General features: G+C 41.6%; 1 protein-coding gene across 1 annotated transcript; it reads left to right on the top strand.

Annotated features, from left to right (window-relative positions):
• Window positions 1-5,570: 5,570 nt before the first annotated feature.
• Window positions 5,571-18,640, top strand: polr2a (RNA polymerase II subunit A). Its single transcript, XM_053342978.1, has 28 exons — window positions 5,571-5,888; window positions 6,675-6,807; window positions 6,914-7,050; window positions 7,174-7,347; window positions 7,500-7,781; window positions 7,885-8,046; window positions 8,193-8,413; window positions 8,527-8,659; window positions 8,774-8,898; window positions 9,053-9,263; window positions 9,352-9,561; window positions 9,649-9,817; window positions 9,922-10,016; window positions 10,146-10,349; window positions 10,454-10,860; window positions 11,079-11,250; window positions 11,360-11,465; window positions 11,917-12,122; window positions 12,219-12,482; window positions 12,572-12,779; window positions 12,867-12,967; window positions 13,057-13,161; window positions 13,257-13,439; window positions 13,548-13,751; window positions 13,866-14,052; window positions 14,161-14,274; window positions 14,373-14,522; window positions 14,786-18,640. Exons 1-28 carry the CDS (start codon window positions 5,802-5,804, stop codon window positions 15,934-15,936), a joined length of 5,901 nt encoding a protein of 1,966 aa, XP_053198953.1. The 5' UTR covers window positions 5,571-5,801; the 3' UTR covers window positions 15,937-18,640.
• Window positions 18,641-22,601: the final 3,961 nt, after the last annotated feature.

Raw genomic sequence — 22,601 nt, 5'->3', positions numbered from 1 at the left:
GAGTTCATTCACGGTGAACAAAATAAACTGAACAATGAGCGAGAGGAGACTGATAGTTGAGGAAGGGGGTGGGGGGGGGGGGGGTAGGTTGTACGGCAAAAGGAGAGCATGAACGACAGCGCCAGAGGTCAAAACCTCGGGAGAAGAGCAGCGGACAGCTCGGTGCCGCGGCGTTGCCCGGACCAGACTTGGCTGCACTGCGAGAACCCCAGATTAGCACTAAGCCGATTGCAACGCGAGGTGGGATCAAGAGCAATTAATTTAGCACCCAGATAGTTCCAGGAAGAGGCTGAAAGAACCTTTAACAAAACGTAGATCTCTTTCAAAAAAAAAAAAAAAAAAACTCCAGTAGTATCCTCTGAGTGTAATACTCCAGCTGACACAACATTCCTACTTATGTCTACTATTTTCTGCAAATGAGCCGGCCTGGAAAAAATTCAGTGTAAAACACAATAGATGAGAATTTTTGGAAGGTCTGAAAGGGTGTGTGGATGATAAAAGGAAGGATAAAAGAAAGATGAAGACGCTTGGCAGGGGCTGACATTAGCCAAAACAAACACCCAAAGAACAGGACATTCTCTTGTGGACAGAAATGGGCTGGCCTGTTCCAATGGGCTCTCGGAGAGCATGCCTCCGACCCTGCGTCACCCATTTTTATTACAAAACAACATCCTGATGCATAACTTAAGGGGAAACACAGCTTAAAACGATTTTTTTTCTCTCTCCTTCTTTATGTAATAATTAACCATTCACTCCTATTTTGGCATAAGAGCTTCAAATCCGCCATGACTTAGAAACATGTACTTCAAAAGTTTCTTGTGATTTTTTTTGGGATGCAGAACTTCAAACTGTTACTGTACACACAGATTGTTGTTTTTTTTACAGCAGTAAGTGATTTGAATCTGATTCACAAACTTTTATAAGACCCACAAAATCTCCATTTTATGGTCAGCAGGTTTGTTTTATTCAAATAACCGCATCACAGCCCTCGGGACATGTTTCGTCTTTGGCTTTTTTTTTTTTTTTTTTTAAGAAAGCTCTCCATTCTTACAAACAGTGACTTAATTGTTTGAGTTAAAGCTGGCGTATTCTAGTTTTTTGGCGTATTGATTCAGGTGCAAAGACTCACTGACTGAATAAAGACGATGCAGATTTTTTTCTTCAACAATTACACTCCTGTTATAGTTTCATGTTATTTAATTTCATTTTAATCACATTGAAGAAATAGTCTGCTCCATCTGCCCCGGCTGTCTCTCCCTCCCACCTTGATTTTCTACTTCATTGTGTTACGGTACCCCCCCCCTCTCCTCTTCTCCCCTCCACTCCACTCCACTCACTCCTAATTCCCCCAACAACCCCTGAAAACATACTGACATCATCAGGCAAGAGCTCCCCCTAGATACACGAATCCTCACCCCTTCTAGGAATTAATGCCTCTAGTCGACAAATGCAAACTGCTAGACTGCCAAAGGCCGAGTGAAACATTTTAGTCCTAATAAGTGAATATGAACCGCCACAGTAGAAATGATATGACTAATAAGTATTTATTCTCAGTTTAAACTTGTACTTTTTTTTTTTTTTACACATACTAAATCACTGTGATGCTTGCAGGCTGGCTGGTCCCATCATGTCGTAAATATCCAACTGTCAAACCACCATTGTGTTAACAAGGTTCCTCCAAGGTTCATGAATTTGGATTCAACTATTTTAAGTGCTAATGAGAATGGAAAGAATGACCTAAAGAGCTGAAAATGTAAGCAAATTAAATTCATCAGAAGGTAAGAAAATACAAGTCAATTGTACAAAATGACACTTCTGAAGCTGCTTGAATAAATTAAATTATTAAACTGTATTAAACCTTGAAATTAAGAGGTCATACTGTAACACTTATTGTAATACTGTGGTCATATTCTATAGTAAATATACAATAGTGGAAGAAGGAATCAGTAAAAGTAGCAAAACCAAAATGTAAAAAGACTGTATGTTACAAGTAAAAGTCCTGCATTCACAATTTTACACGAGTTCAAGTGTCATAAAGTGGCAAAATATACTTCTAAATATTTGTTATACATCATGGATCTTAGTGTTATGGTATTATTATTAATATATTAACCCTTAAACAGACAGGAGCGGAAAATGAGATGTGAATATTATTCCTTTTTACTTTGACATTACCTCATTAGTTATCTCATTTGCACCCAAGTAAACATTTCCACAAATAATTGTACAAATATTTTGTATATTTTAAATGTTATGAGTTGTATCTCAACCAGTATATGTTGTCCCCATTAAGGTATAAAAACATTATATATATATATACGTATCTCCTGGTGCACACTGCCTGTTTAAGGGTAAGCATATTACAGTTGTAGCTGGTCAAGGAGAAAACTTAATTAATTTAATGTAGAGTATGTTCATCTGTTACAAGTTATATTTTAAATGTTCAAAATAATGAGTGTTAATTGCAGGTGTTGTAGTGTTTCTGCCATCACATCAATAGTTGTGGCAATGCCTGGACAGTGCTGTAACAATCACATTTAACAATCATTACAGCCATTTAGTTGAATTACTACCAGTCAACATACCTGACACCATCAGGCCTCAATGCACTGAGCTCCTCGGAGCAGTAGAGGGAGCGCGTTTGCCATCCCGGTGGAATCTGCTTCCGCATTGAAAATGTGGTTGTGCAATGTCTTTGCAATGCTGATCATTCTCAATATGAGCCAGAGGAGGGAGCCAACCGGTCTATAATGAATCCTTTGTATAGTCATGGTATTACATGGCACATGGTGAACAAAGTGATTTACTGTCTCATTCTTCTACGAGTTTAAAAACCTGGCATGCATGTAGCTTTTCCCCCTCAAACTTCAGAACATAGTTTTGCCTCCGTAAGGATACTGCGGATGTGGCATCTATCCTGGCTTCTGAGCTTGACTGATGCTTTCCTCTGCTGGACCTGGCAACAAGAAACGTTGGCAAAGAAGCATGTTCATGCTGGTAAAAGGCACAAAAACTCATCAGCTGTGCATATGAACTGTCTTAACATGATTGATATGTGTTGGCATTAAATTAATCATGGGTAAAAATGAAACATGGTTTAAATTCCAGTAAAGAAAACAACCCCACAGTACATCATATTCAGTCCAGTGTCTTTATTTAATTTAAAAAGGCAGTAAAAAAAATATAACAAAGTGACAATTGTTGTTATTGAGTCATTACATGGCATAAACACAACAGATTGACATTATGCAATCACAGCAATTATAGCACAGAGGTAGAGGTGGGTGAACCACTACAACATTTACTTCCACTTTCTTTTTTTTTTTTTACAGCACAGAAACAAAACATTAAAAAAAGGGGGTCATGAGCACCCTGTACAAATGCCACAGCACTGCTTGAATGAGACAATGGGAATGTTTACCTCTCAAAAGGATCCTACATTGCCAAAAGTGAACTATTTAGCTAATGTTACACTTTAACCATCAACAAACCTTACTTTGGGTACAACTAACAGGAGCTAACCGGATAAACCTATTGTGTAACAAAAGCTAATGACATCCCCCTAGTCTCTGAAAACAAGATTAATACTAACATCACCTCAACTTCAACTAAACAAATAAGAAAATCAAGACGTGTGGCATAAAACCGCTTATATGATCATAATCACTAGAGATCCACCTGTTTGTGTGATATAACAGAATAAATAGCGAGTGTATCCCATCAAAAAAGACACTAATATGCACGTAGTTAGATAGCAAAATGGCTTCAACTCTCGACAGCGACGAGGAGTCAAGACGACTAAAACACAGGCCAGCAAACTTCCCAGCAGCGTCCGTACTTTATATCCTAACACCCTCAAAATGTAACACATTAAAAAATAAATAGTTTTAAGATATCATAATGCCAGTATGAGTCAGTATTTCTAAATCACCGGCTCGACATTAATGGAAATGCGTAGCTAGTTGGCTGGTTAAGTTATCCACCAAGAATATAGCAGCCTCCATCTTTCTTCACAACAAGAAGCAGCAAAGACCGCCATGTTGAGCGCTAACACCGTCCAACTACGCTGCTTATTACAGTCTTTATTATAGTCACCAGTGTGAGATTATAACACTGTAAAGCCTTAACATTGATATTAGTCTATTCGCAACATTAGGAGAGTTAAAAAGATAATAATTACCTTCTTTGGCAGCTAAGTTGGACGTTTTGTCCTCCCGAGGCTAAATCACTATGCTGCTAGCCTTAGCATTAAACAGGCAATAACACTTTAACTCATTAAATATTGCTCTAAAGGCTACAATTATTATACGTAACAATTATATAGCTATGTGTTATAATAATAGGTAATAATACATGGTCGTTTTGGTCCTATCTTGTGCTAAAGTCAACCAAAATCACTTAGCTTTACTGCTAAGAAAGCGAAATGTTAATGATAGTATTAATAATGTAGCTAGCCGGCGTGTTTTACTTGTTAATATTTACATTTTTTGAGTGATTCAAGTAAAAAGCTGATGGTATAAATAGCGGATTAATGCTAAGTTAACGTTAAACCGCCAAAAACGAGTCATTTCGGGCTGCTTTCGAAACGTGGCCTACGATATAAAATTAAATTTTCGCTTAAATATTAAACACATAACAAAGATCAAGCAATACAATCCGATAGAAAATTACACACAGGACATGCAGATGTAAAAAATATCAAAATCAGATGAAAAATAACCATTAAAAAAACACCCTAGGCTTTCCCCGGACTTTCCTATACAGCGTGCGGAGACTCCAGTCCACAGGTCCGGCCACCACTCGCAGGCTAGTCCGAGGCTTGCGTCAAAGTCCCGTGGATCCAAAAAAATCAGCGGACGGGGACCCCGAAAGTCGACGTCTAACTATTAGAACTCGGAAAATAATCCTTTATAAAATGTTTCGATGTGGAAAAACTCGTGTATTTCGACAGTTTTCATCTGTTTCATCGAGGATCTGAACAGGCCTCAAGCCCTGAGCCTCTTTTCTTAGAGCCCAGGTTGATCCACAGCGAGACGAACGGGAGGACAGAGATTTTTTTTATTTTTGCTCTGAGGGAAGAAACTCACATCGGCCACCATCGGCAAATGTCGGGAAAAAGGGCGGGTTTTGTTGAAATTATTCTAATAAGGTGTATATCTTCGTAACCATTGGTCAACGTCGTTATACTACTTAATATTAATGATGAAGCGGACCAATCGAGAGCAGCCTGATTGGATATTTAAACATTACATGCAAAATATACGTGGCAACGCCCACTCTGTTTTAATAAAGCCAATAGGAACGAGTTCTGATTAAATCAGCGCCCGCCTTTACTTTTGATTCGTCTAAAAGATAAACGTGCTCTCTCATTGGCTGTACGTGAGACATAATTATTTATTCATAAGAGCGCCTTGAATGGCCAATGAGCGTTTTACTACAGAGATCCATGTCCCACCTTCCGCACAGTCAGTCCCTGCCTTTTTGTGTTAGCGACCCCGTAGCAGGCACTCAGTCTATATAAGCAAGCGTTGGCTGGTTACACGCTCAGAAGCGCTCAGAGCGCTCCGGAGTGTAGATCAGGAAAAGGGAAGGGAACAGTTGGTGGCCAGCTTATTTAGGACCAAAACATAAATAAACTGGTTTTAAAGGCAACCGACATCAGAGGTCCCCTGGGATATCGCCTTCGGAGACTTTCCGGTCACCGTTGGCGGCCTGACCAGAGTCGTGGTGACTATTTTAAAGGCTGTTCCTGCTCACAAAGCGGCGTGCCGAGGAAGGACGCGTCTCTTTGAATAGACAGGATGCACGGACCGCCCTCCGGCGACAGCGCATGCCCATTGCGCACGATCAAGAGAGTTCAGTTCGGCATCATCAGCCCAGATGAGCTTGTAGGTTTTCTTTTGGGGGGGAAATGGGGATTTTTAAAAAATTAATTCACACATACACAACTCTTATAGCTTTTCGACTAATCTTGTAGTTTTACATATGTGGCAAAGACACGGTTCTGTTTACAAAGACAAATGCTCGCTGTTAGCCTAGCCTAGCCTAGCCTAGCTATGTCAGGCTGGTGGCGCTTGAGCTAACTAGCATGTTACAGGAAGTTTGAAAAACTTAAAGCACAACATTATCAACAGGCTATCACATGAATTAAACCCCCTTTTTATTGATGCAATGTACCTTGTAAGGCCATCAGTAAGTAGACATCTTGGTTAAGTTACTTTATGGCTAATCGTTACAGACACAGCTTGTTTGATTTTTACCACTATTGTAAGCTTTGGTGTGTTTTCTGATACAATAAATGAAATAAAAGGTAATTTCAATAAAGTCAGAAATGCATGTTTTCTTTACCCCGGGATTGATAATGTAATTACTGACGCTAGAGCCTAAACATTTCTGGTCAGACGTTAAATTAGATCCATAGCAGCATACTGTTACTTTTGGACACTTTAATTGTCTACATTTATTTAAAATTCCGTTTTCATATTTTCTAGCCTTGATTTATGGTTTTTGCAAATTTAGATGAAGTCACTTATGTGGATGATGGATGTAGTTATGGAAATGCAGCACTGACATTTCAAACCATTTATGGAAATTTATGCTCTAGCACTGATAGTAGATGATCACATGCTGGTTATTGTAGCATCAACTTACATATATTATTGTTGTTTCCTTAGAAACGGATGTCAGTTACTGAAGGGGGGATCAAATACCCCGAAACAACAGAGGGTGGGCGTCCTAAACTTGGTGGCCTTATGGACCCAAGACAAGGGGTCATAGAACGAAGTGGAAGATGTCAGACATGTGCAGGTATGATGTTATGTCAACATTTCATATTATGAAAAATATTATTGATTAGTTGACTGCTATCTCATGTCATAACTTAATATTATTTATATGGCTGTTCTTCCCTTAGGCAACATGACAGAGTGTCCAGGGCACTTTGGGCACATAGAACTGGCAAAGCCAGTTTTCCATGTCGGCTTTGTAACAAAGATAATGAAGGTTCTACGATGTGTGTGCTTCTTTTGCTCCAAGCTATTAGTGGATTCGGTAAGTATATTCAGCACACTACTTTTACACAAAAATTACATGAGGATGTAACAGTGTGATATATCAACCGAGGCACTTTTGTGATTTTGGTGCTTAATTTGCTTCTGTTACGCTTACCTCCAGAATAATCCAAAGATCAAAGACATCCTGATAAAATCTAAAGGGCAGCCAAGGAAACGTTTGACACACGTGTACGAGCTGTGCAAAGGAAAAAATATCTGTGAAGGGGGAGAGGAGATGGACAACAAATTCGGCATGGAACAGCAGGAGACCGAGGAGGACATTACCAAGGAGAAGGTATTTGGAGAAGTTTTGTTCAAATTATTGAGTATTTCACCTTTCAACATTCATCACTGCTCAGTTCTCATTCAACACCAAGTGTGAGATAACTCTTCTGTTTTACACTTTTCACACTGTTCCTTTCGTGTTCTACTTTGTCACTTGTGCAGGGCCATGGTGGTTGTGGGCGCTACCAGCCACGTATCAGACGCTCTGGCCTGGAGCTGTATGCCGAGTGGAAGCACGTCAATGAGGATTCTCAGGAGAAGAAAATCCTGCTGAGCCCTGAACGTGTGCATGAGATCTTCAAGCGCATCTCAGATGAAGAGGACGTCATCTTGGGCATGGACCCCAAGTTCGCCCGACCAGAATGGATGATCGTAACAGTGTTGCCTGTGCCTCCGCTGGCTGTCAGGCCTGCTGTAGTCATGCAGGGCTCTGCTCGCAACCAGGTAAGACGATATGACCCCAGACTGAATATTTAGTTGCGTTCAAACTGTTTAAAAATGAGATCTGTACTTGATGACAAATTCATATTTTTTTTTGTTTTAAAAGGATGACTTGACACACAAACTGGCTGACATTGTCAAGATCAACAACCAACTGAGAAGAAACGAGCAGAGTGGTGCAGCAGCTCACGTCATAGCAGAGGATGTTAAACTGCTTCAGTTTCATGTTGCCACCATGGTGGACAATGAATTGCCAGGCCTGCCAAGGGTGTGTTTATGATTATATTATAATCATAACTATACTTATGTATGATTGATAAGAAAATGTATTTGTAACACTCATATATACATTCATATCAATTATGTCATTATGTTTCATTTTACTTAAATTGTGGTAATGTTTCCTTTTTCCAGGCAATGCAAAAGTCTGGCCGCCCTCTCAAATCCATAAAACAGCGTCTAAAGGGGAAGGAAGGCCGAGTCAGAGGTAACTTGATGGGAAAGCGTGTGGACTTCTCTGCCCGAACTGTCATCACCCCAGACCCCAACCTACAAATCGACCAAGTCGGCGTACCACGATCCATCGCAGCCAATATGACCTTCCCAGAAATCGTCACACCCTTTAACATTGACAGGTACAACAAGAGAAATTATACGATTTAAACTTTATGTGAAGTGTAAAAAGCTGTATACTAAAACCTTTTGCATCAAATTTGACGTCACCTTATTTTTTCTCATGATTTATTAGATTGCAAGAGCTCGTACGAAGAGGCAACAGCCAGTACCCTGGAGCCAAATACATCATTCGTGACAACGGAGACAGAATTGATCTGCGATTTCACCCCAAACCAAGTGACCTTCATTTGCAGATTGGCTACAAGGCAAGATATTAAAAAAAAAACAACACAAGTAGCTATAGAACAATATGCTTTGAACATATCATGATTATAATGTTGTTTTAGTCATGACTAAAACTAATGGTTTTGTTCTTTTAGGTGGAAAGGCATATGTGTGATGGGGACATCGTCATCTTCAACCGACAGCCCACACTACATAAAATGTCCATGATGGGGCACAGAGTTCGAATTCTGCCCTGGTCTACATTTCGACTCAACCTCAGGTATCAAATAGAGACCCGACCATGCTTGCTTGTATACATGTGTTTCCTGTAACTAATATCATAGTTATGTTTCTGACTGAGATTCTTGTCAGTGTCAAATGAAACAGATTGTAATAGTGTAGCAGCTCTAACATTTCATCTTATCTCCCTACAGTGTCACCACCCCATACAATGCTGACTTTGACGGGGATGAGATGAACCTCCACCTGCCTCAGTCCCTTGAGACGAGGGCAGAGATTCAGGAGTTAGCCATGGTGCCGCGTATGATTGTCACACCCCAGTCCAACAGGCCCGTTATGGGTATTGTGCAGGACACCCTCACAGCTGTGCGTAAATTCACCAAAAGAGACGTCTTCTTAGAGAGGGTAAGATGTTTTAAATACTAAACATATAAATGTAGAGCGTTATTTTTGGTTATTCTGTGCTAAACTTTCATCACATTCTCCACCACAGGGTGAAGTGATGAACCTCCTCATGTTCCTCTCCACCTGGGATGGGAAAATGCCGCAGCCGGCCATCCTGAAACCCCGTCCCCTGTGGACAGGCAAGCAGATCTTCAGCCTCATCATTCCTGGACACATCAACGTCATCAGAACGCACAGCACCCACCCTGACGATGAAGACAGCGGCCCTTACAAACACATCTCACCCGGAGACACAAAGGTACTAAGCCTAGTGTAATTCTTTTTAGAATAAAAAATGAAACTTGAATACATTGCAGGTGATCTTACATTCAACTCTTTCACACAGGTCATAGTGGAAAACGGTGAGTTGATCATGGGCATCTTGTGTAAGAAGTCTCTGGGAACCTCAGCTGGCTCTCTTGTCCACATTTCCTACCTGGAGATGGGTCATGACATCACCAGGCTCTTCTACTCCAACATTCAGACTGTGGTCAACAACTGGCTGCTCATTGAGGGTAAGAAATGTTATATATTCTGGTAGTATTGAATGACAGACATCAGGAAACAGAATTTCATTTATAACATTGTTTAATATTTACTATTTTTATATTTTCTTTAGGTCATTCCATTGGTATTGGTGACTCCATTGCTGATGCAAAGACTTACCTTGACATCCAGAACACCATCAAGAAAGCCAAACAGGATGTGATAGAAGTAAGTATAAAAAAGTCGCAAACATCTCACAAGCTCTCAGGCTAACAGGCTATTTCCAAGTTTGACTCATTTTTCATTGGAAGTATAACATAGAAAATGTTTAAATCTCCTTTACCCTCTTTTCACCAGGTTATCGAGAAAGCCCACAACAACGAGCTGGAGCCAACCCCTGGTAACACCCTGAGGCAGACCTTTGAGAACCAGGTGAATCGTATCCTGAACGATGCCCGTGACAAAACGGGATCCTCTGCCCAGAAGTCTCTGTCAGAGTACAACAACTTCAAGTCCATGGTGGTGGCCGGTTCTAAGGGCTCAAAGATTAACATCTCACAGGTACCAAGGGTCCACCTAGCTATCATTACATCACAGTAGATGAATGAAGAATGGTTATCTTGACCCTGACATCCGTTTACCTCCGATCTCCACCCCTCGTTCAGGTTATTGCCGTGGTGGGGCAGCAGAACGTGGAGGGTAAACGAATCCCCTTTGGCTTCAAACACCGCACACTGCCTCACTTCATCAAGGATGATTACGGCCCTGAGAGCAGAGGCTTTGTAGAGAACTCCTACCTGGCCGGTCTGACACCAACAGAGTTCTTCTTCCACGCCATGGGAGGAAGAGAGGGTCTTATCGACACAGCTGTCAAGACTGCCGAGACGGGTTACATCCAGCGTCGTCTGATCAAGTCTATGGAGTCTGTGATGGTGAAGTATGACGGCACGGTGCGTAACTCCATCAACCAGGTGGTCCAGCTGCGCTACGGGGAGGACGGCCTGGCAGGAGAGAACGTCGAGTTCCAAAACCTGGCGACAGTCAAACCCTCACACAAGGCTTTTGAAAAGAAGTAAGAGACACACCCGCATTTTTATTTACTTAAAGTGTTTTAATGACCACGATTAGTTGTAGTAGTAGTTTATTGAGATAATTTGCATTGATGTCCTGCAGATTTGTGATCATTGCAGCAGAATTCAAGCACCAAACATTGTGGTTAAACAACTGTCATTCATTAATTTACTAGAATCAGTGACTTAAATGTCTCATCCTCTCCAATAACCTATCCAGGTTCAAGTTCGACTGCACCAATGAGCGAGCGTTGAGGCGAACACTGCAGGAAGACGTGGTAAAAGACGTGCTGACCAACGCCCACGTGCAGGGTTCTTTGGAGAAGGAGTTTGAGAAGATGAGAGAGGACAGAGAGATCCTCCGAGCCATCTTCCCCACCGGGGACAGTAAGGTGTGTGTGGTCACATCTGCAAGACACATTCAAAAAAGTGTCTTCGTCTGCCTCTCACAATCCTTAATTACTCATGTATTACAATCATCATCATCCTCCTCGCTTGCAGGTGGTGCTGCCGTGCAACTTGGCCAGAATGATCTGGAACGCTCAGAAGATCTTCCGCATCAACACTCGCACCCCGACAGACCTCAATCCTCTAAGGGTGGTTGAAGGTAAGCTAAGAAATAAACACACCTCAGTGCTGTGAACTTGGCTTGTACAGCGAAGTTTGCCGCTCAACGAGTTTCCTCCAGTCATATTCTTAGTCAAAGGATTTCGTAGAAGCATGCGGACAAAGTGTACTGTAGAATTATAGCCAAGAGGTCACGACCTGGCCTCTGCGCTCTCTAAAGCTCTCTAAAGCCGCCTGACGAAGGTGAATCCACACCTGTTATATAACAAGTAGAACAGTCAAAGTCCCAGTGAAAATCTTTTTTAGAGAGCAGAAATGATCACATTATGCAGTGTAATGAGTACAGCAATTATAAAGTGTCATCTGGACTGACATTAAGAGACTTAATTTTCATAAAACAACATTAAATTCTATTTTATTTAGACGCAATATATTCTGTACATTCATGAAACCTCATTAATCTCTGATCAATTCTCGGTGTGTCTCCTCAGGTGTTCACGAGCTGAGTAAGAAGCTGGTGATCGTGAACGGTGACGATCCCCTGAGCAGGCAGGCCCAGCAGAACGCCACTTTGCTCTTCAACATCCACCTCCGCTCCACGCTCTGCTCCAAACGCATGACGGAGGAGTTCCGCCTTTCCACAGAGGCTTTCGACTGGCTGCTGGGAGAGATTGAGACCAAGTTCAACCAGTCCATTGTAAGTTGTCAAATCTCAACTTGACATTAAATGTCCAGGATAAGATCTGTGGGGGGGTTTTTTCTGTTAATTTCACACTTCCTGCTCTTTTCTCAGGCCCACCCAGGTGAAATGGTTGGCGCTTTGGCTGCTCAGTCACTGGGAGAGCCCGCCACCCAGATGACCCTGAACACTTTCCACTACGCTGGTGTGTCAGCCAAGAACGTAACACTCGGTGTGCCCCGTCTCAAAGAGTTGATCAACATCTCCAAGAGGCCCAAGACCCCCTCGCTGACTGTTTTCCTGCTGGGTCAGGCGGCACGTGACGCTGAGAGGGCCAAGGACATCCTCTGTCGACTGGAGCACACCACACTGCGAAAGGTGTCAAAATCGATACAATACCTCACAGAAACAACAGAATTGTATCCGACTTTGAGACAAGTGACTAAAAACAAACCTTTTTCTCTCAGGTGACGGCCAACACCGCCATCTACTACGACCCCAACCCCCAGAACACAGTGGTGGCCGAGGATCAGGAGTGGGTTAACGTCTACTATGAGATGCCAGATTTCGACGTGACTCGCATTTCCCCGTGGCTGCTGCGTATCGAGCTCGATCGCAAACACATGACTGATCGCAAGCTGACTATGGAGCAGATTGCGGAGAAGATCAACGCAGGTCGGCCGAGCACACATATTCTCTATTAGTGCTTTTGACAGACACAATGCGCTTTTTCTTAATGTCTACTATTGTTCTCTCTACAAGGTTTTGGAGATGACTTGAACTGTATCTTCAATGACGACAACGCTGAGAAGCTTGTTCTGCGAATCAGAATCATGAACAGCGATGAGAACAAGTTCCAAGAGGTGAATAGTAATGTTACGATCAATACCATAAATTACTTTAGTCAATTTTCACATTAATAATTGAATAACTGTGGATTTTTCTTGGCTAGGATGAGGAAGTGGTGGATAAAATGGACGATGATGTTTTCCTGAGGTGCATTGAGTCGAACATGCTGACAGACATGACCCTGCAAGGCATAGAGCAGATCAGCAAGGTACATTTTCCCCCTACAGGACCATTATTGATCTCATACCATCTCAATCGTCAGGAACAAATAGAGAACTTAAAGGTCAATCTCCTCTCCTCCAGGTGTACATGCACTTGCCCCAGACGGACAATAAGAAGAAGATCATCATCACAGAGGACGGTGAGTTCAAGGCCCTGCAAGAGTGGATCCTTGAGACAGACGGAGTGAGCCTCATGAGGGTCCTCAGCGAGAAGGACGTTGACCCCGTCAGGACCACTTCCAACGACATCGTGGAGATCTTCACGGTATGAACTAATTCAGATGGCTTGTGATGAATCGGATATAAAATTATTTATTTTTAATAGCATGAATGAGGGTATTTCTTCTCACCTCTTACTTCTCACCTCCTCTAGGTGCTGGGAATTGAGGCTGTGCGAAAGGCTCTGGAGAGGGAGTTGTACCACGTCATCTCCTTTGACGGTTCCTACGTCAACTACCGTCACTTGGCTTTGCTCTGCGACACCATGACTTGCCGCGGTCACTTGATGGCCATCACGCGTCACGGCATCAACCGTCAAGATACCGGACCGCTCATGAAGTGTTCCTTTGAGGAGACGGTGAGAAGATAATCACTTAACAGAATACTTGTAGTCAAAACTTTTATATACCCCCTTTAAGGCCATAGTTATGTTTTTGCACAATAATGGACGTTTTCCCATTTCCTTCTCCAGGTGGATGTGTTGATGGAGGCCTCATCGCACGGTGAAAGTGACCCCATGAAGGGTGTGTCTGAGAACATCATGCTCGGCCAGCTCGCCCCAGCTGGAACAGGTTGCTTTGACCTTCTGCTGGATGCGGAGAAGTGCAAATACGGCATGGAGATCCCGACGAACATACCTGGAATCAGCGTGGCTGGACGTAAGTGGAGAAATATTTTAGTGATTTGTTTATATTAGGTATAATGTGTCGTCATGCAAATTCAGTAAGAGATATGATGTTTAAAATCTCTCTCTGTCCTTTTTCCAGCCACTGGAATGTTCTTTGGCACTGTACCAAGTCCCATGAGCGGTATGTCCCCTGCCATGACCCCCTGGAACACAGGAGCGACCCCGGCCTACGGCGCATGGTCCCCCAGTGTCGGTGAGTTGTACGCTAAGATTGCGCAAGTCTTCTCCTTTTTTGCTATTATTTAATTTTATTCGCTGACTTTTTGCCCTTTCTTTCTTTTCGTCCTCTAGGAAGCGGCATGACCCCTGGAGCAGCGGGTTTCTCCCCGAGTGCTGCTTCAGACGCGAGTGGCTTCTCTCCGGGCTACTCCCCTGCCTGGTCTCCTACTCCTGGGTCTCCAGGATCTCCGGGACCGGCAAGCCCCTACATCCCATCTCCAGGTTAGACGCTGCCGAAATCTATCTTTTAGGTTACAACTGAGTAGCAAAAATCCTTATAATTATTATAATGTGGACTTTATTTATTTGCATGTTGAAATCAAACTAAGTACAAAAATAACTTTATAATAACTTTAAATAACATTAAAATGCTCAAAAGTGATATTTAATAGATTTTTACAGTATGTCTTTATGCCAATGAAAATAAAGTTGAATTGTTACATAATTTCTTCATTATCGATGAATTTGTCTGTTCTCCTCTTCAGGTGGAGCCATGTCACCCAACTACTCGCCCACCTCTCCCGCCTACGAGCCTCGCTCCCCCGGTGGCTACACCCCTCAGAGCCCCGGCTACTCCCCAACATCTCCCTCCTACTCCCCCACTTCCCCCTCCTACTCCCCCACCAGCCCCAACTACAGCCCGACGTCTCCCTCTTACTCTCCCACCTCTCCCAGCTACTCCCCAACCTCCCCCTCCTACTCCCCGACGTCTCCGTCTTACTCCCCGACGTCTCCATCCTACTCCCCCACCTCCCCATCGTACTCCCCCACCTCCCCTTCCTATTCCCCCACCTCGCCGAGCTACAGCCCCACATCGCCCAGCTACAGCCCGACTTCACCCAGCTACTCGCCCACTTCTCCTTCTTACTCCCCAACCTCCCCCTCTTACTCTCCAACGTCTCCATCCTACTCCCCCACCTCCCCCTCCTATTCCCCCACCTCTCCTTCTTACTCGCCGACAAGCCCGAGCTACAGCCCGACATCGCCGAACTACACCCCCACCTCGCCCAGTTACTCCCCCACCTCCCCTTCCTACTCTCCCACATCGCCCTCTTACTCCCCAACCTCCCCCAACTACACCCCGACCAGCCCCAACTACTCCCCCACCTCTCCATCATACTCCCCAACCTCGCCATCCTACTCGCCCTCCAGCCCGCGTTACACCCCGCAGTCGCCCACCTACACACCCAGCTCCCCTTCGTACAGCCCCAGCTCCCCCTCCTACTCCCCCACCTCACCCAAATACACCCCGACTTCACCCTCGTACAGCCCAAGCTCCCCAGAGTACACCCCCACCTCTCCCAAATACTCACCCACCTCGCCAAAGTACTCCCCGACATCGCCGAAGTACTCTCCCACCTCCCCCACCTACTCCCCAACCACCCCCAAATACAGCCCCACCTCTCCTACCTACTCCCCCACCTCCCCCACCTACACCCCAACCAGCCCCAAATACTCCCCCACCTCCCCCACTTACTCCCCGACCTCACCCAAGTACTCACCCACATCCCCTACATACTCGCCAACTAGTCCTAAAGGTTCCACGTACAGCCCCACCTCCCCCGGGTACAGCCCCACCTCGCCCACCTACAGCCCGACCATCAGTCCCGACGACAGCGACGAGGAGAACAACTGATGAGCTACGGAGGAGAAGAAGGGGAGGAAGCTGAGGGAGGCGCCCGCAGAAACCCCGTCACCTCACAGGGGCCGACTGAAGGACAGCTGGAGGTGGCGGAGCTTTGCCGCAGGGGTCCCATTTGTGATCATTTTCCTTGTTTCTTTGGGGAAATCTCCACTTTGGGACTTCTGTAACCACCCTCCACCTCCCAGTCTTGACCATCTGAGGGAGTTGCCCCCCTTTGACCCTGAGAAATAGTTAAAACTATTATGTGAAAGACTTGAACTGCTTTGCCTGAAGGAGGAAAAAAAAAAAAGGCTGCCTTTTGAAATAGTTTTTTAATTTCCACACGGGGTGTTGAAGTAAAACTGAAAAATCCCAAGAGGGAATGAAAAGGAGAGGAAGATGTGGTGAACACATAAGGGGAGGGGGGAGGGTGTGGGGGGGTTCCCTTTTTAACTTTATAGTTTACTGCATCCAGTCTCTCTCTTGTTCTCAATCTAAACGTTGGGTGTATAGCTGTTTTTGGAAAGCGTACATATTGCCAAAAGCCTTTTTTTTGAGAAGTGGATTGTAAATCACTAAAGCATAAACTGTAAAGAAAACGGAGGCGTTAAAAGGTTTAGACTTTGTTTACTGCATATTTCACCAAGGTGTATCTTGTTAGCCCCTCTCGCTGCTTTTGTAAAAGTACAGTTGCTGATTCTTTCTTTTTTTTTTTTTTTTTGTCGTGGATGAGGCAAGCGTTTGTCCTATTTAAAAAGATTGGCTCGGACTATGCGGACGAAGAAAAAGCTGGATGACGAGCAGAAATACTCACACACGATAGAAAAGAGAGAGAAACTGGCTTGCAGGGAAGACAAATTTCACTCCGAACATCATTTAACTACATAAGTGTTACATACCCATCGCCCCCCGCCCCCCCCTCCCCTCTTCCTCCTTCACACCCCAAAGACAAACCTGAAAGATGTCATGAAAAACACCCACCAGCACCCTCTTGTCCTCTTTACCATTTTGGAGACTTGTGCATCAAAAGCAAAAAAAAAAAAAGAAAGAAAAAAAAAACACTTTTCCAGATAATAATCTTCCCTTAACACTGGGAATTTAAAGATTTATATTATAAAAAAAAACAAAAAACAAAACTGTCAGAATGGTTATTCTGTCTTTAATTTTGATTCTAGGAGGAAATGGGGCACACGTGGACGAGGGATACTAGTTTGGCGTTGCTGCTTTTGTCATTGTTTGCATGAGTAGCACATGTTAATACATTTTAATCAAGCTTTAGGTTGACATTTTTTTTTCCCCAATCCCTCCCACTTCTCGTTAATATTCGTCCCATTTCTGATAGCTGACATGTATGCAGGTTTTTACTTTATTTGGACTATTCGATTTATTTAAGAAAACTACTATTCTGTGTGAATATGAATAGAGAAAAAAAATTAAGATTCTTTTTTTTTTTTTTTTTGCTTTTCTCTTGTTTTGCTTTTGGTGACTTTGTAAACCTGTTTGCAGGACGCTCATGTTCAGATACTGTGGATGGAAGGGGTGGAGGATGAAGTCTGTCTGAGTTGAGTTGCCGTGGCGACGCCTCGTTGCTCTTTTTTTACTAACATTTGTAGAAAATGTTGCACGCTGTCACCAGGGTTGTGGCGTCGCTTCAGTTCAAGGGCAAAAAAAAAAAAAAAAAATTGAATTGCTCAGTTTTAAGGCTTTCACTTTTTCGGGACACCAGAGGGCAACATTTGTCCTCCTGTGAACCTTTTTCATTTTATTTTAAACAGAGATTGTCCAAAGAAACAGCACTTTTGGCCTCTGAATTAAAAACAAAAAGACAATAATAATAATAATAATAGTTTTACCCACTACATTAGTGTGAACTTTGCGTTGAGTATGGGTGCTTTCTCACATGACTCTACCTAGTGGGACTGTTTGAGGGAACCGTCTGTCCGCCTGATGACAATGGAAAAAAAAAAATGTTTTATCCCCTTCACCTCCTCATTCCATTTGATCAGTTTTTTGAAATTCGTGGACTAGCTGGGTCTCCTTCCTCTTCCCCTCTTCATCCACAAGTGATCCTCATTTCTAAAATCAGTGTTTCTTTTTTTTTTCTTTTCTACCAGTGTATGTACCTGTGACTATGGGAATCATGGGGAGGGGGGGAGGGAAGGCGTGTTGGATCTGACTGGGAGTCCTGAGGAGGTTAAAAAAAAAATGCCACCAGGAATCTTTTTGGTTTATGTTCTGAAAATGTTCAAATGATTCGTCAGATTTTTGTGGAACAAATGTTGCTTCCAAAATGATCTTGAATTGAAAGGACTGCCATCTGCTGGCCTTTTGAGATGAAGCAGGTTTGGTAATTGCACTTAGTAAATATTGTGGTGGACTGAAGCCCCCCCCCCTCTCCCCCCCAAGACATTGTGATATTTTGTCCACTTTGGTTGCATCCCAATCCTGTTGTCTTAACTGTGTGCTGTCCAGTCAATTCAGGACATCAGGACTCCCAGGTGGTATGAATGTCTTGAGTGTGTGTACGCGTGTGCAGTCAGTGTGCGTCCGAGGGCGAGACAGGGTTTTCAAACTGAGGAAAGACTTCACGTGTCTGGGCAAAGGAAGGTTTAACTTAAAATTGCCACTGTATAGAAATCAATTCATTATCTCATTCTCTGTATCTTTGTTCTGTTTGTTTTTTGACTTGGAAAAAATGAATAAAAGTTTTACTACATGTTGGTCTTGTTTGTTTTTTGTCACAGATGTAAGGATGTGTTCTTGTCAGTTTTGGCCTTTGTGCAACAAAATTATTTTTATTAAAAAATTAAATTTTTACACTAATCCCAAACTTCCTGTCATGTTTAAGATATTACAATTACTTGCAGTTCCACCATTTTGTCTCATGATTTCAGATAAGTGTTTGAGGTCAAACTCTCCGATACGTCACAAAAAAGTAAATATCAAAGGCACTATACTATACTATGAAAAATGAATCCTAATTTATGAAGCAGAATTATATTTTTTTTCTTTCCTATACAGTCTATTATCTCGAGATCCCTCTGCAGTGGTAGAAGTATTCAGATCCTTCACAATAAAAGTACCAATACAGCAATTCAAGAATATTTCATTACAAGTAAAAGTCCTTCATGAAAAATCCTACTTAGGTAAAAGTACTTACTGGTAAATACATAAGTGTTTGATGTAGTTAAAGTATTACAGTAAAAGTAGTGGTTTGGTCCCTCTGACTCATTATTATACAGTATATGACATCAGGTGGAGCTAGTTTACACTACTTTATATACAGTTAGCTAGTTTAGTCCAGTGGTTCCCAAACTAGGGGTGGGACCCTTCCAAAGGGTCACCAGAAAAATTTGAGGGGTCATGAGATGAATAATGTGAGAGAAAAAAAGAAGAAAGCACAAAGTTCTTTTCACTTTTTCTCTAATCTTTGGAAATATTGGATCATTTGAACCTTTAGTGAAATGAAACCATGTGAGAAGTTTAGAGGGAAAAATCACTATTTGGAGGAGCTGTTAACAAAACATAGACATCTGACATGTGAACCAGACTACACACTGCTTTTTGAAAGATGTCAAAAGACAAAAAGGTTGGAAATGTGTTGTATTTTAAAAGTTTGTTATATTATCCATTGTGTCAAATCTTTACCTACAAAGTAAGTAAAGCTGTCATAAATGTAGTGAAGTGGAAGTGTAAAGTAGTATCCAATAGAACTACTCAAGTTAAGTACACATACTTCAAAATTGTACTTAAGTAAATATACCTGGTAACTTTTCACCATCGTCCTCTAAGATTTATCTTGTAACCTAAATAAACTGGTTCCACCTTAACCCGCTACAGTAATACAATGCTGTTTATGTATTGGTAGTATCAGTCACAAGCTGATGAACTACTTTTATACTTTTAATTAAATACAGGCTTTTACTTGTAGGTAAGTATTTTTTTACATTGTGGTATTAATACTCACCTTTAGGTAAAAGATCTGAGTACTCTGAAGAACACGTGTGTAGACCACAGTTTGAGAGCTACAGGTGAACACACTTCTTCCTCTTGGGGGCGCTCTCACCTAAAGCTGAACTGTCCATCAAGCATAAACCGGAACATGAAGTCTCACTTAACTTGGTTGGGAACAGATAAGTTTTCATATTGAGAGGTGAGTGTAACTGTGAATCACCTGTTTTGAGAATTAACTGAATTTAAAGGTCAAACTTGAAGGTGTTTTATTTTTTATTTTTAAAATTTTTTTTAATTGTCTGTATGTATTTTGTACTTTGTACTCCACTACACTTAAGAGAAAAATAGGCACTTTCTTACTCAACTAGGCACTTTTTAAATCACAGTTATAGCAACTTTTCATATTTATGTTTTATAATTAAAACATATGTGTTTATATGCAATTTAGCCAACCAATAATATAAATTGTTGAAGTAGCTCTACCATGACAACTTTAAAATCACATAATTTAATCAGCTTTAGTATTACCATAATATAATATACAGCCTACAAAAGTCTAAATGGTGCCATTTTGTATAAAGTAAATTTACTTTTGATAGTATGCTGCTAAATGCACCTCTACTTAATTTTGAATCTCAATACTTTTTCCATCACTGTTCACTTAAGCTTATCCTTTTAATATAATATTTGTTTATACCAGTCTGGTTACTTACAATGAACCCTGAAAAGTTGTGGTTCTTGTGCTGTATAATGAGGAATCTGAAACATGGGGCAGGTTGTGCAAAGACAATGTGGAAAAACATACTAATTCTGCATATATTTGAAATATAGGTGGCCCGAAATGTTTTTTTTTGTTGTTGTTTTTTTAATATTCAAGGAGAGGTGTTTAATTGTTCATCACTCTTCTCCAGCAGGTAGTGAATCATCTTTACATTGTGTTACGAACCGGCTGAAAGTCCATAATACAAATGGGAATCACACATGACAGCACATATCTAAAATTATATTTATTACAAACTTAAGTTAAATAACAATGTTAATCAGTTATATCAGTCATGAATGAAATGTGTGGTGCGATATGTGCCAACAAAACCAAAACCAAAAGTCTAACCCATCTGGTTGGTGGAGGCCTGGAAGGAAGAGAAGAGAACAAGTAATTAAAAAGCAGCCAGCTAAATAGGCTGAAGCCTAAACTACACGGGTGTAGGTAGTTTCCCTGACGTCCTCTACTCCCACCCACTGGCTCCTGAGCCAAGAAGCCCAAGGAAAAAGGGAGAGAGGGACATCACAATTGTCCTGTGTGTCTGTTTCTTCACAAGAGGCCTTTCAGAGCCTCTTCAGAGCTAGAAAAGGTAAAGCTGCTGTTCCATCAAATAACACATCTACAAGTTTCTTCTTGTTGCATCCTTTCATTTCATGTAATAAGAAGATCGAGTATATAGTGAAAAAACAAATATGACATGTTTTTTAAGACTGCACTGCTCCTTTAAATCGAAAATATTCCAGATGTGTTGTTTGTCTTTGATGCACATTTCCCTAATATTCAGGCTGATATATTCAGTATCTTTAAAAAGTTTTGGGTTTCCATCAGAATTATAAACACAGATTTGTAAGGTTGATAAATATTTATATTCACAACATGATGACTCAATGACTGACTCACTGCCACTTCAGTGAGGTGGAGAGTGAACTCTCTGTCTGCCATAACAACAACACAGAATACACTCAAAACACTCTATACACTATAACTACAGATATTTAACTTAAATGATTTACTTCTCATGTATTCATTTTTTCATTTTAAAGATTGTTCTTGTTTTAAGGACTTTGTAAATTTAAGTTGCATTCATGTCATTTTAAACATTTTAAATACTCAAAAACAGAAACCTACACAAAACCGTTGCACCCAATAATCCCCAAATCAATAAGATTTGATGATATGATATGATTACTACTCAATGTATTATTTAGAATGCAATCAAACTGCATGACTTTACCCATTTTAAAGGTAAGAATGACTGTTTTAAGGCATAAAAATCACATTTCACCACCTTTAGACTAATTAATTCATGTAAACTGGGTAAAAGTTCACTCCTGGTCCTTCCACACCCTTATAAAGGTCTTTCCCATTTTGTAAGTGGACTTACAATATACAATAAACTTGTATAAATGCTGAATCACAGGTTTCACTATAGCTTCACGTTCACAGGAAGAAAGGTGCAGGAGGGCAGCACGTCATACATTGATGGTACGGGCGTGTTTGTCTGGGAGAGTCCATGTATGACTAAAAAGTGTGTTTGGGTTAGTAACCGTGGCGATATCTGCGGACTGTGGAGACCTCATAGTTCAGTTATTATTGAGAGGGTGGTTGTTAAAAGGAGAAGTAATATATTTAAATGGCACAATAGCGGTTTATGTGTTGGCTTATATGATGGTAGAGATATTAGCTTGGAACTTAAAGCAGAAATATGCAAGTTAGAAAACTCAAAGAAGAAACAATCTGATTCTTTAAGACACCATTTTTATATTTCTGGCCAAAAACAATCTGATGAAAGTTTAAATATTAACAAATTAAGTTTAAAGATGAGCTGTTGTATCAGTTTCATGTGATGGACTTTGATTTTTGTAAAGCAATCATTCAAATCACATGCGTTCAACTTCATCACTCAATTCTTGGTTGACTCATGTTTCTGTACTTTAGCTTCTGTTGTAGTTGAGTCAGA

Source organism: Scomber japonicus, chromosome 22 (assembly GCF_027409825.1).
Source record: "Scomber japonicus isolate fScoJap1 chromosome 22, fScoJap1.pri, whole genome shotgun sequence".
Taxonomy (NCBI): Eukaryota; Metazoa; Chordata; class Actinopteri; order Scombriformes; family Scombridae; genus Scomber; species Scomber japonicus.
The sequence above is the reverse complement of the archived record's forward strand: the minus strand, read 5'-3'. Positions and strand labels throughout refer to the sequence as shown.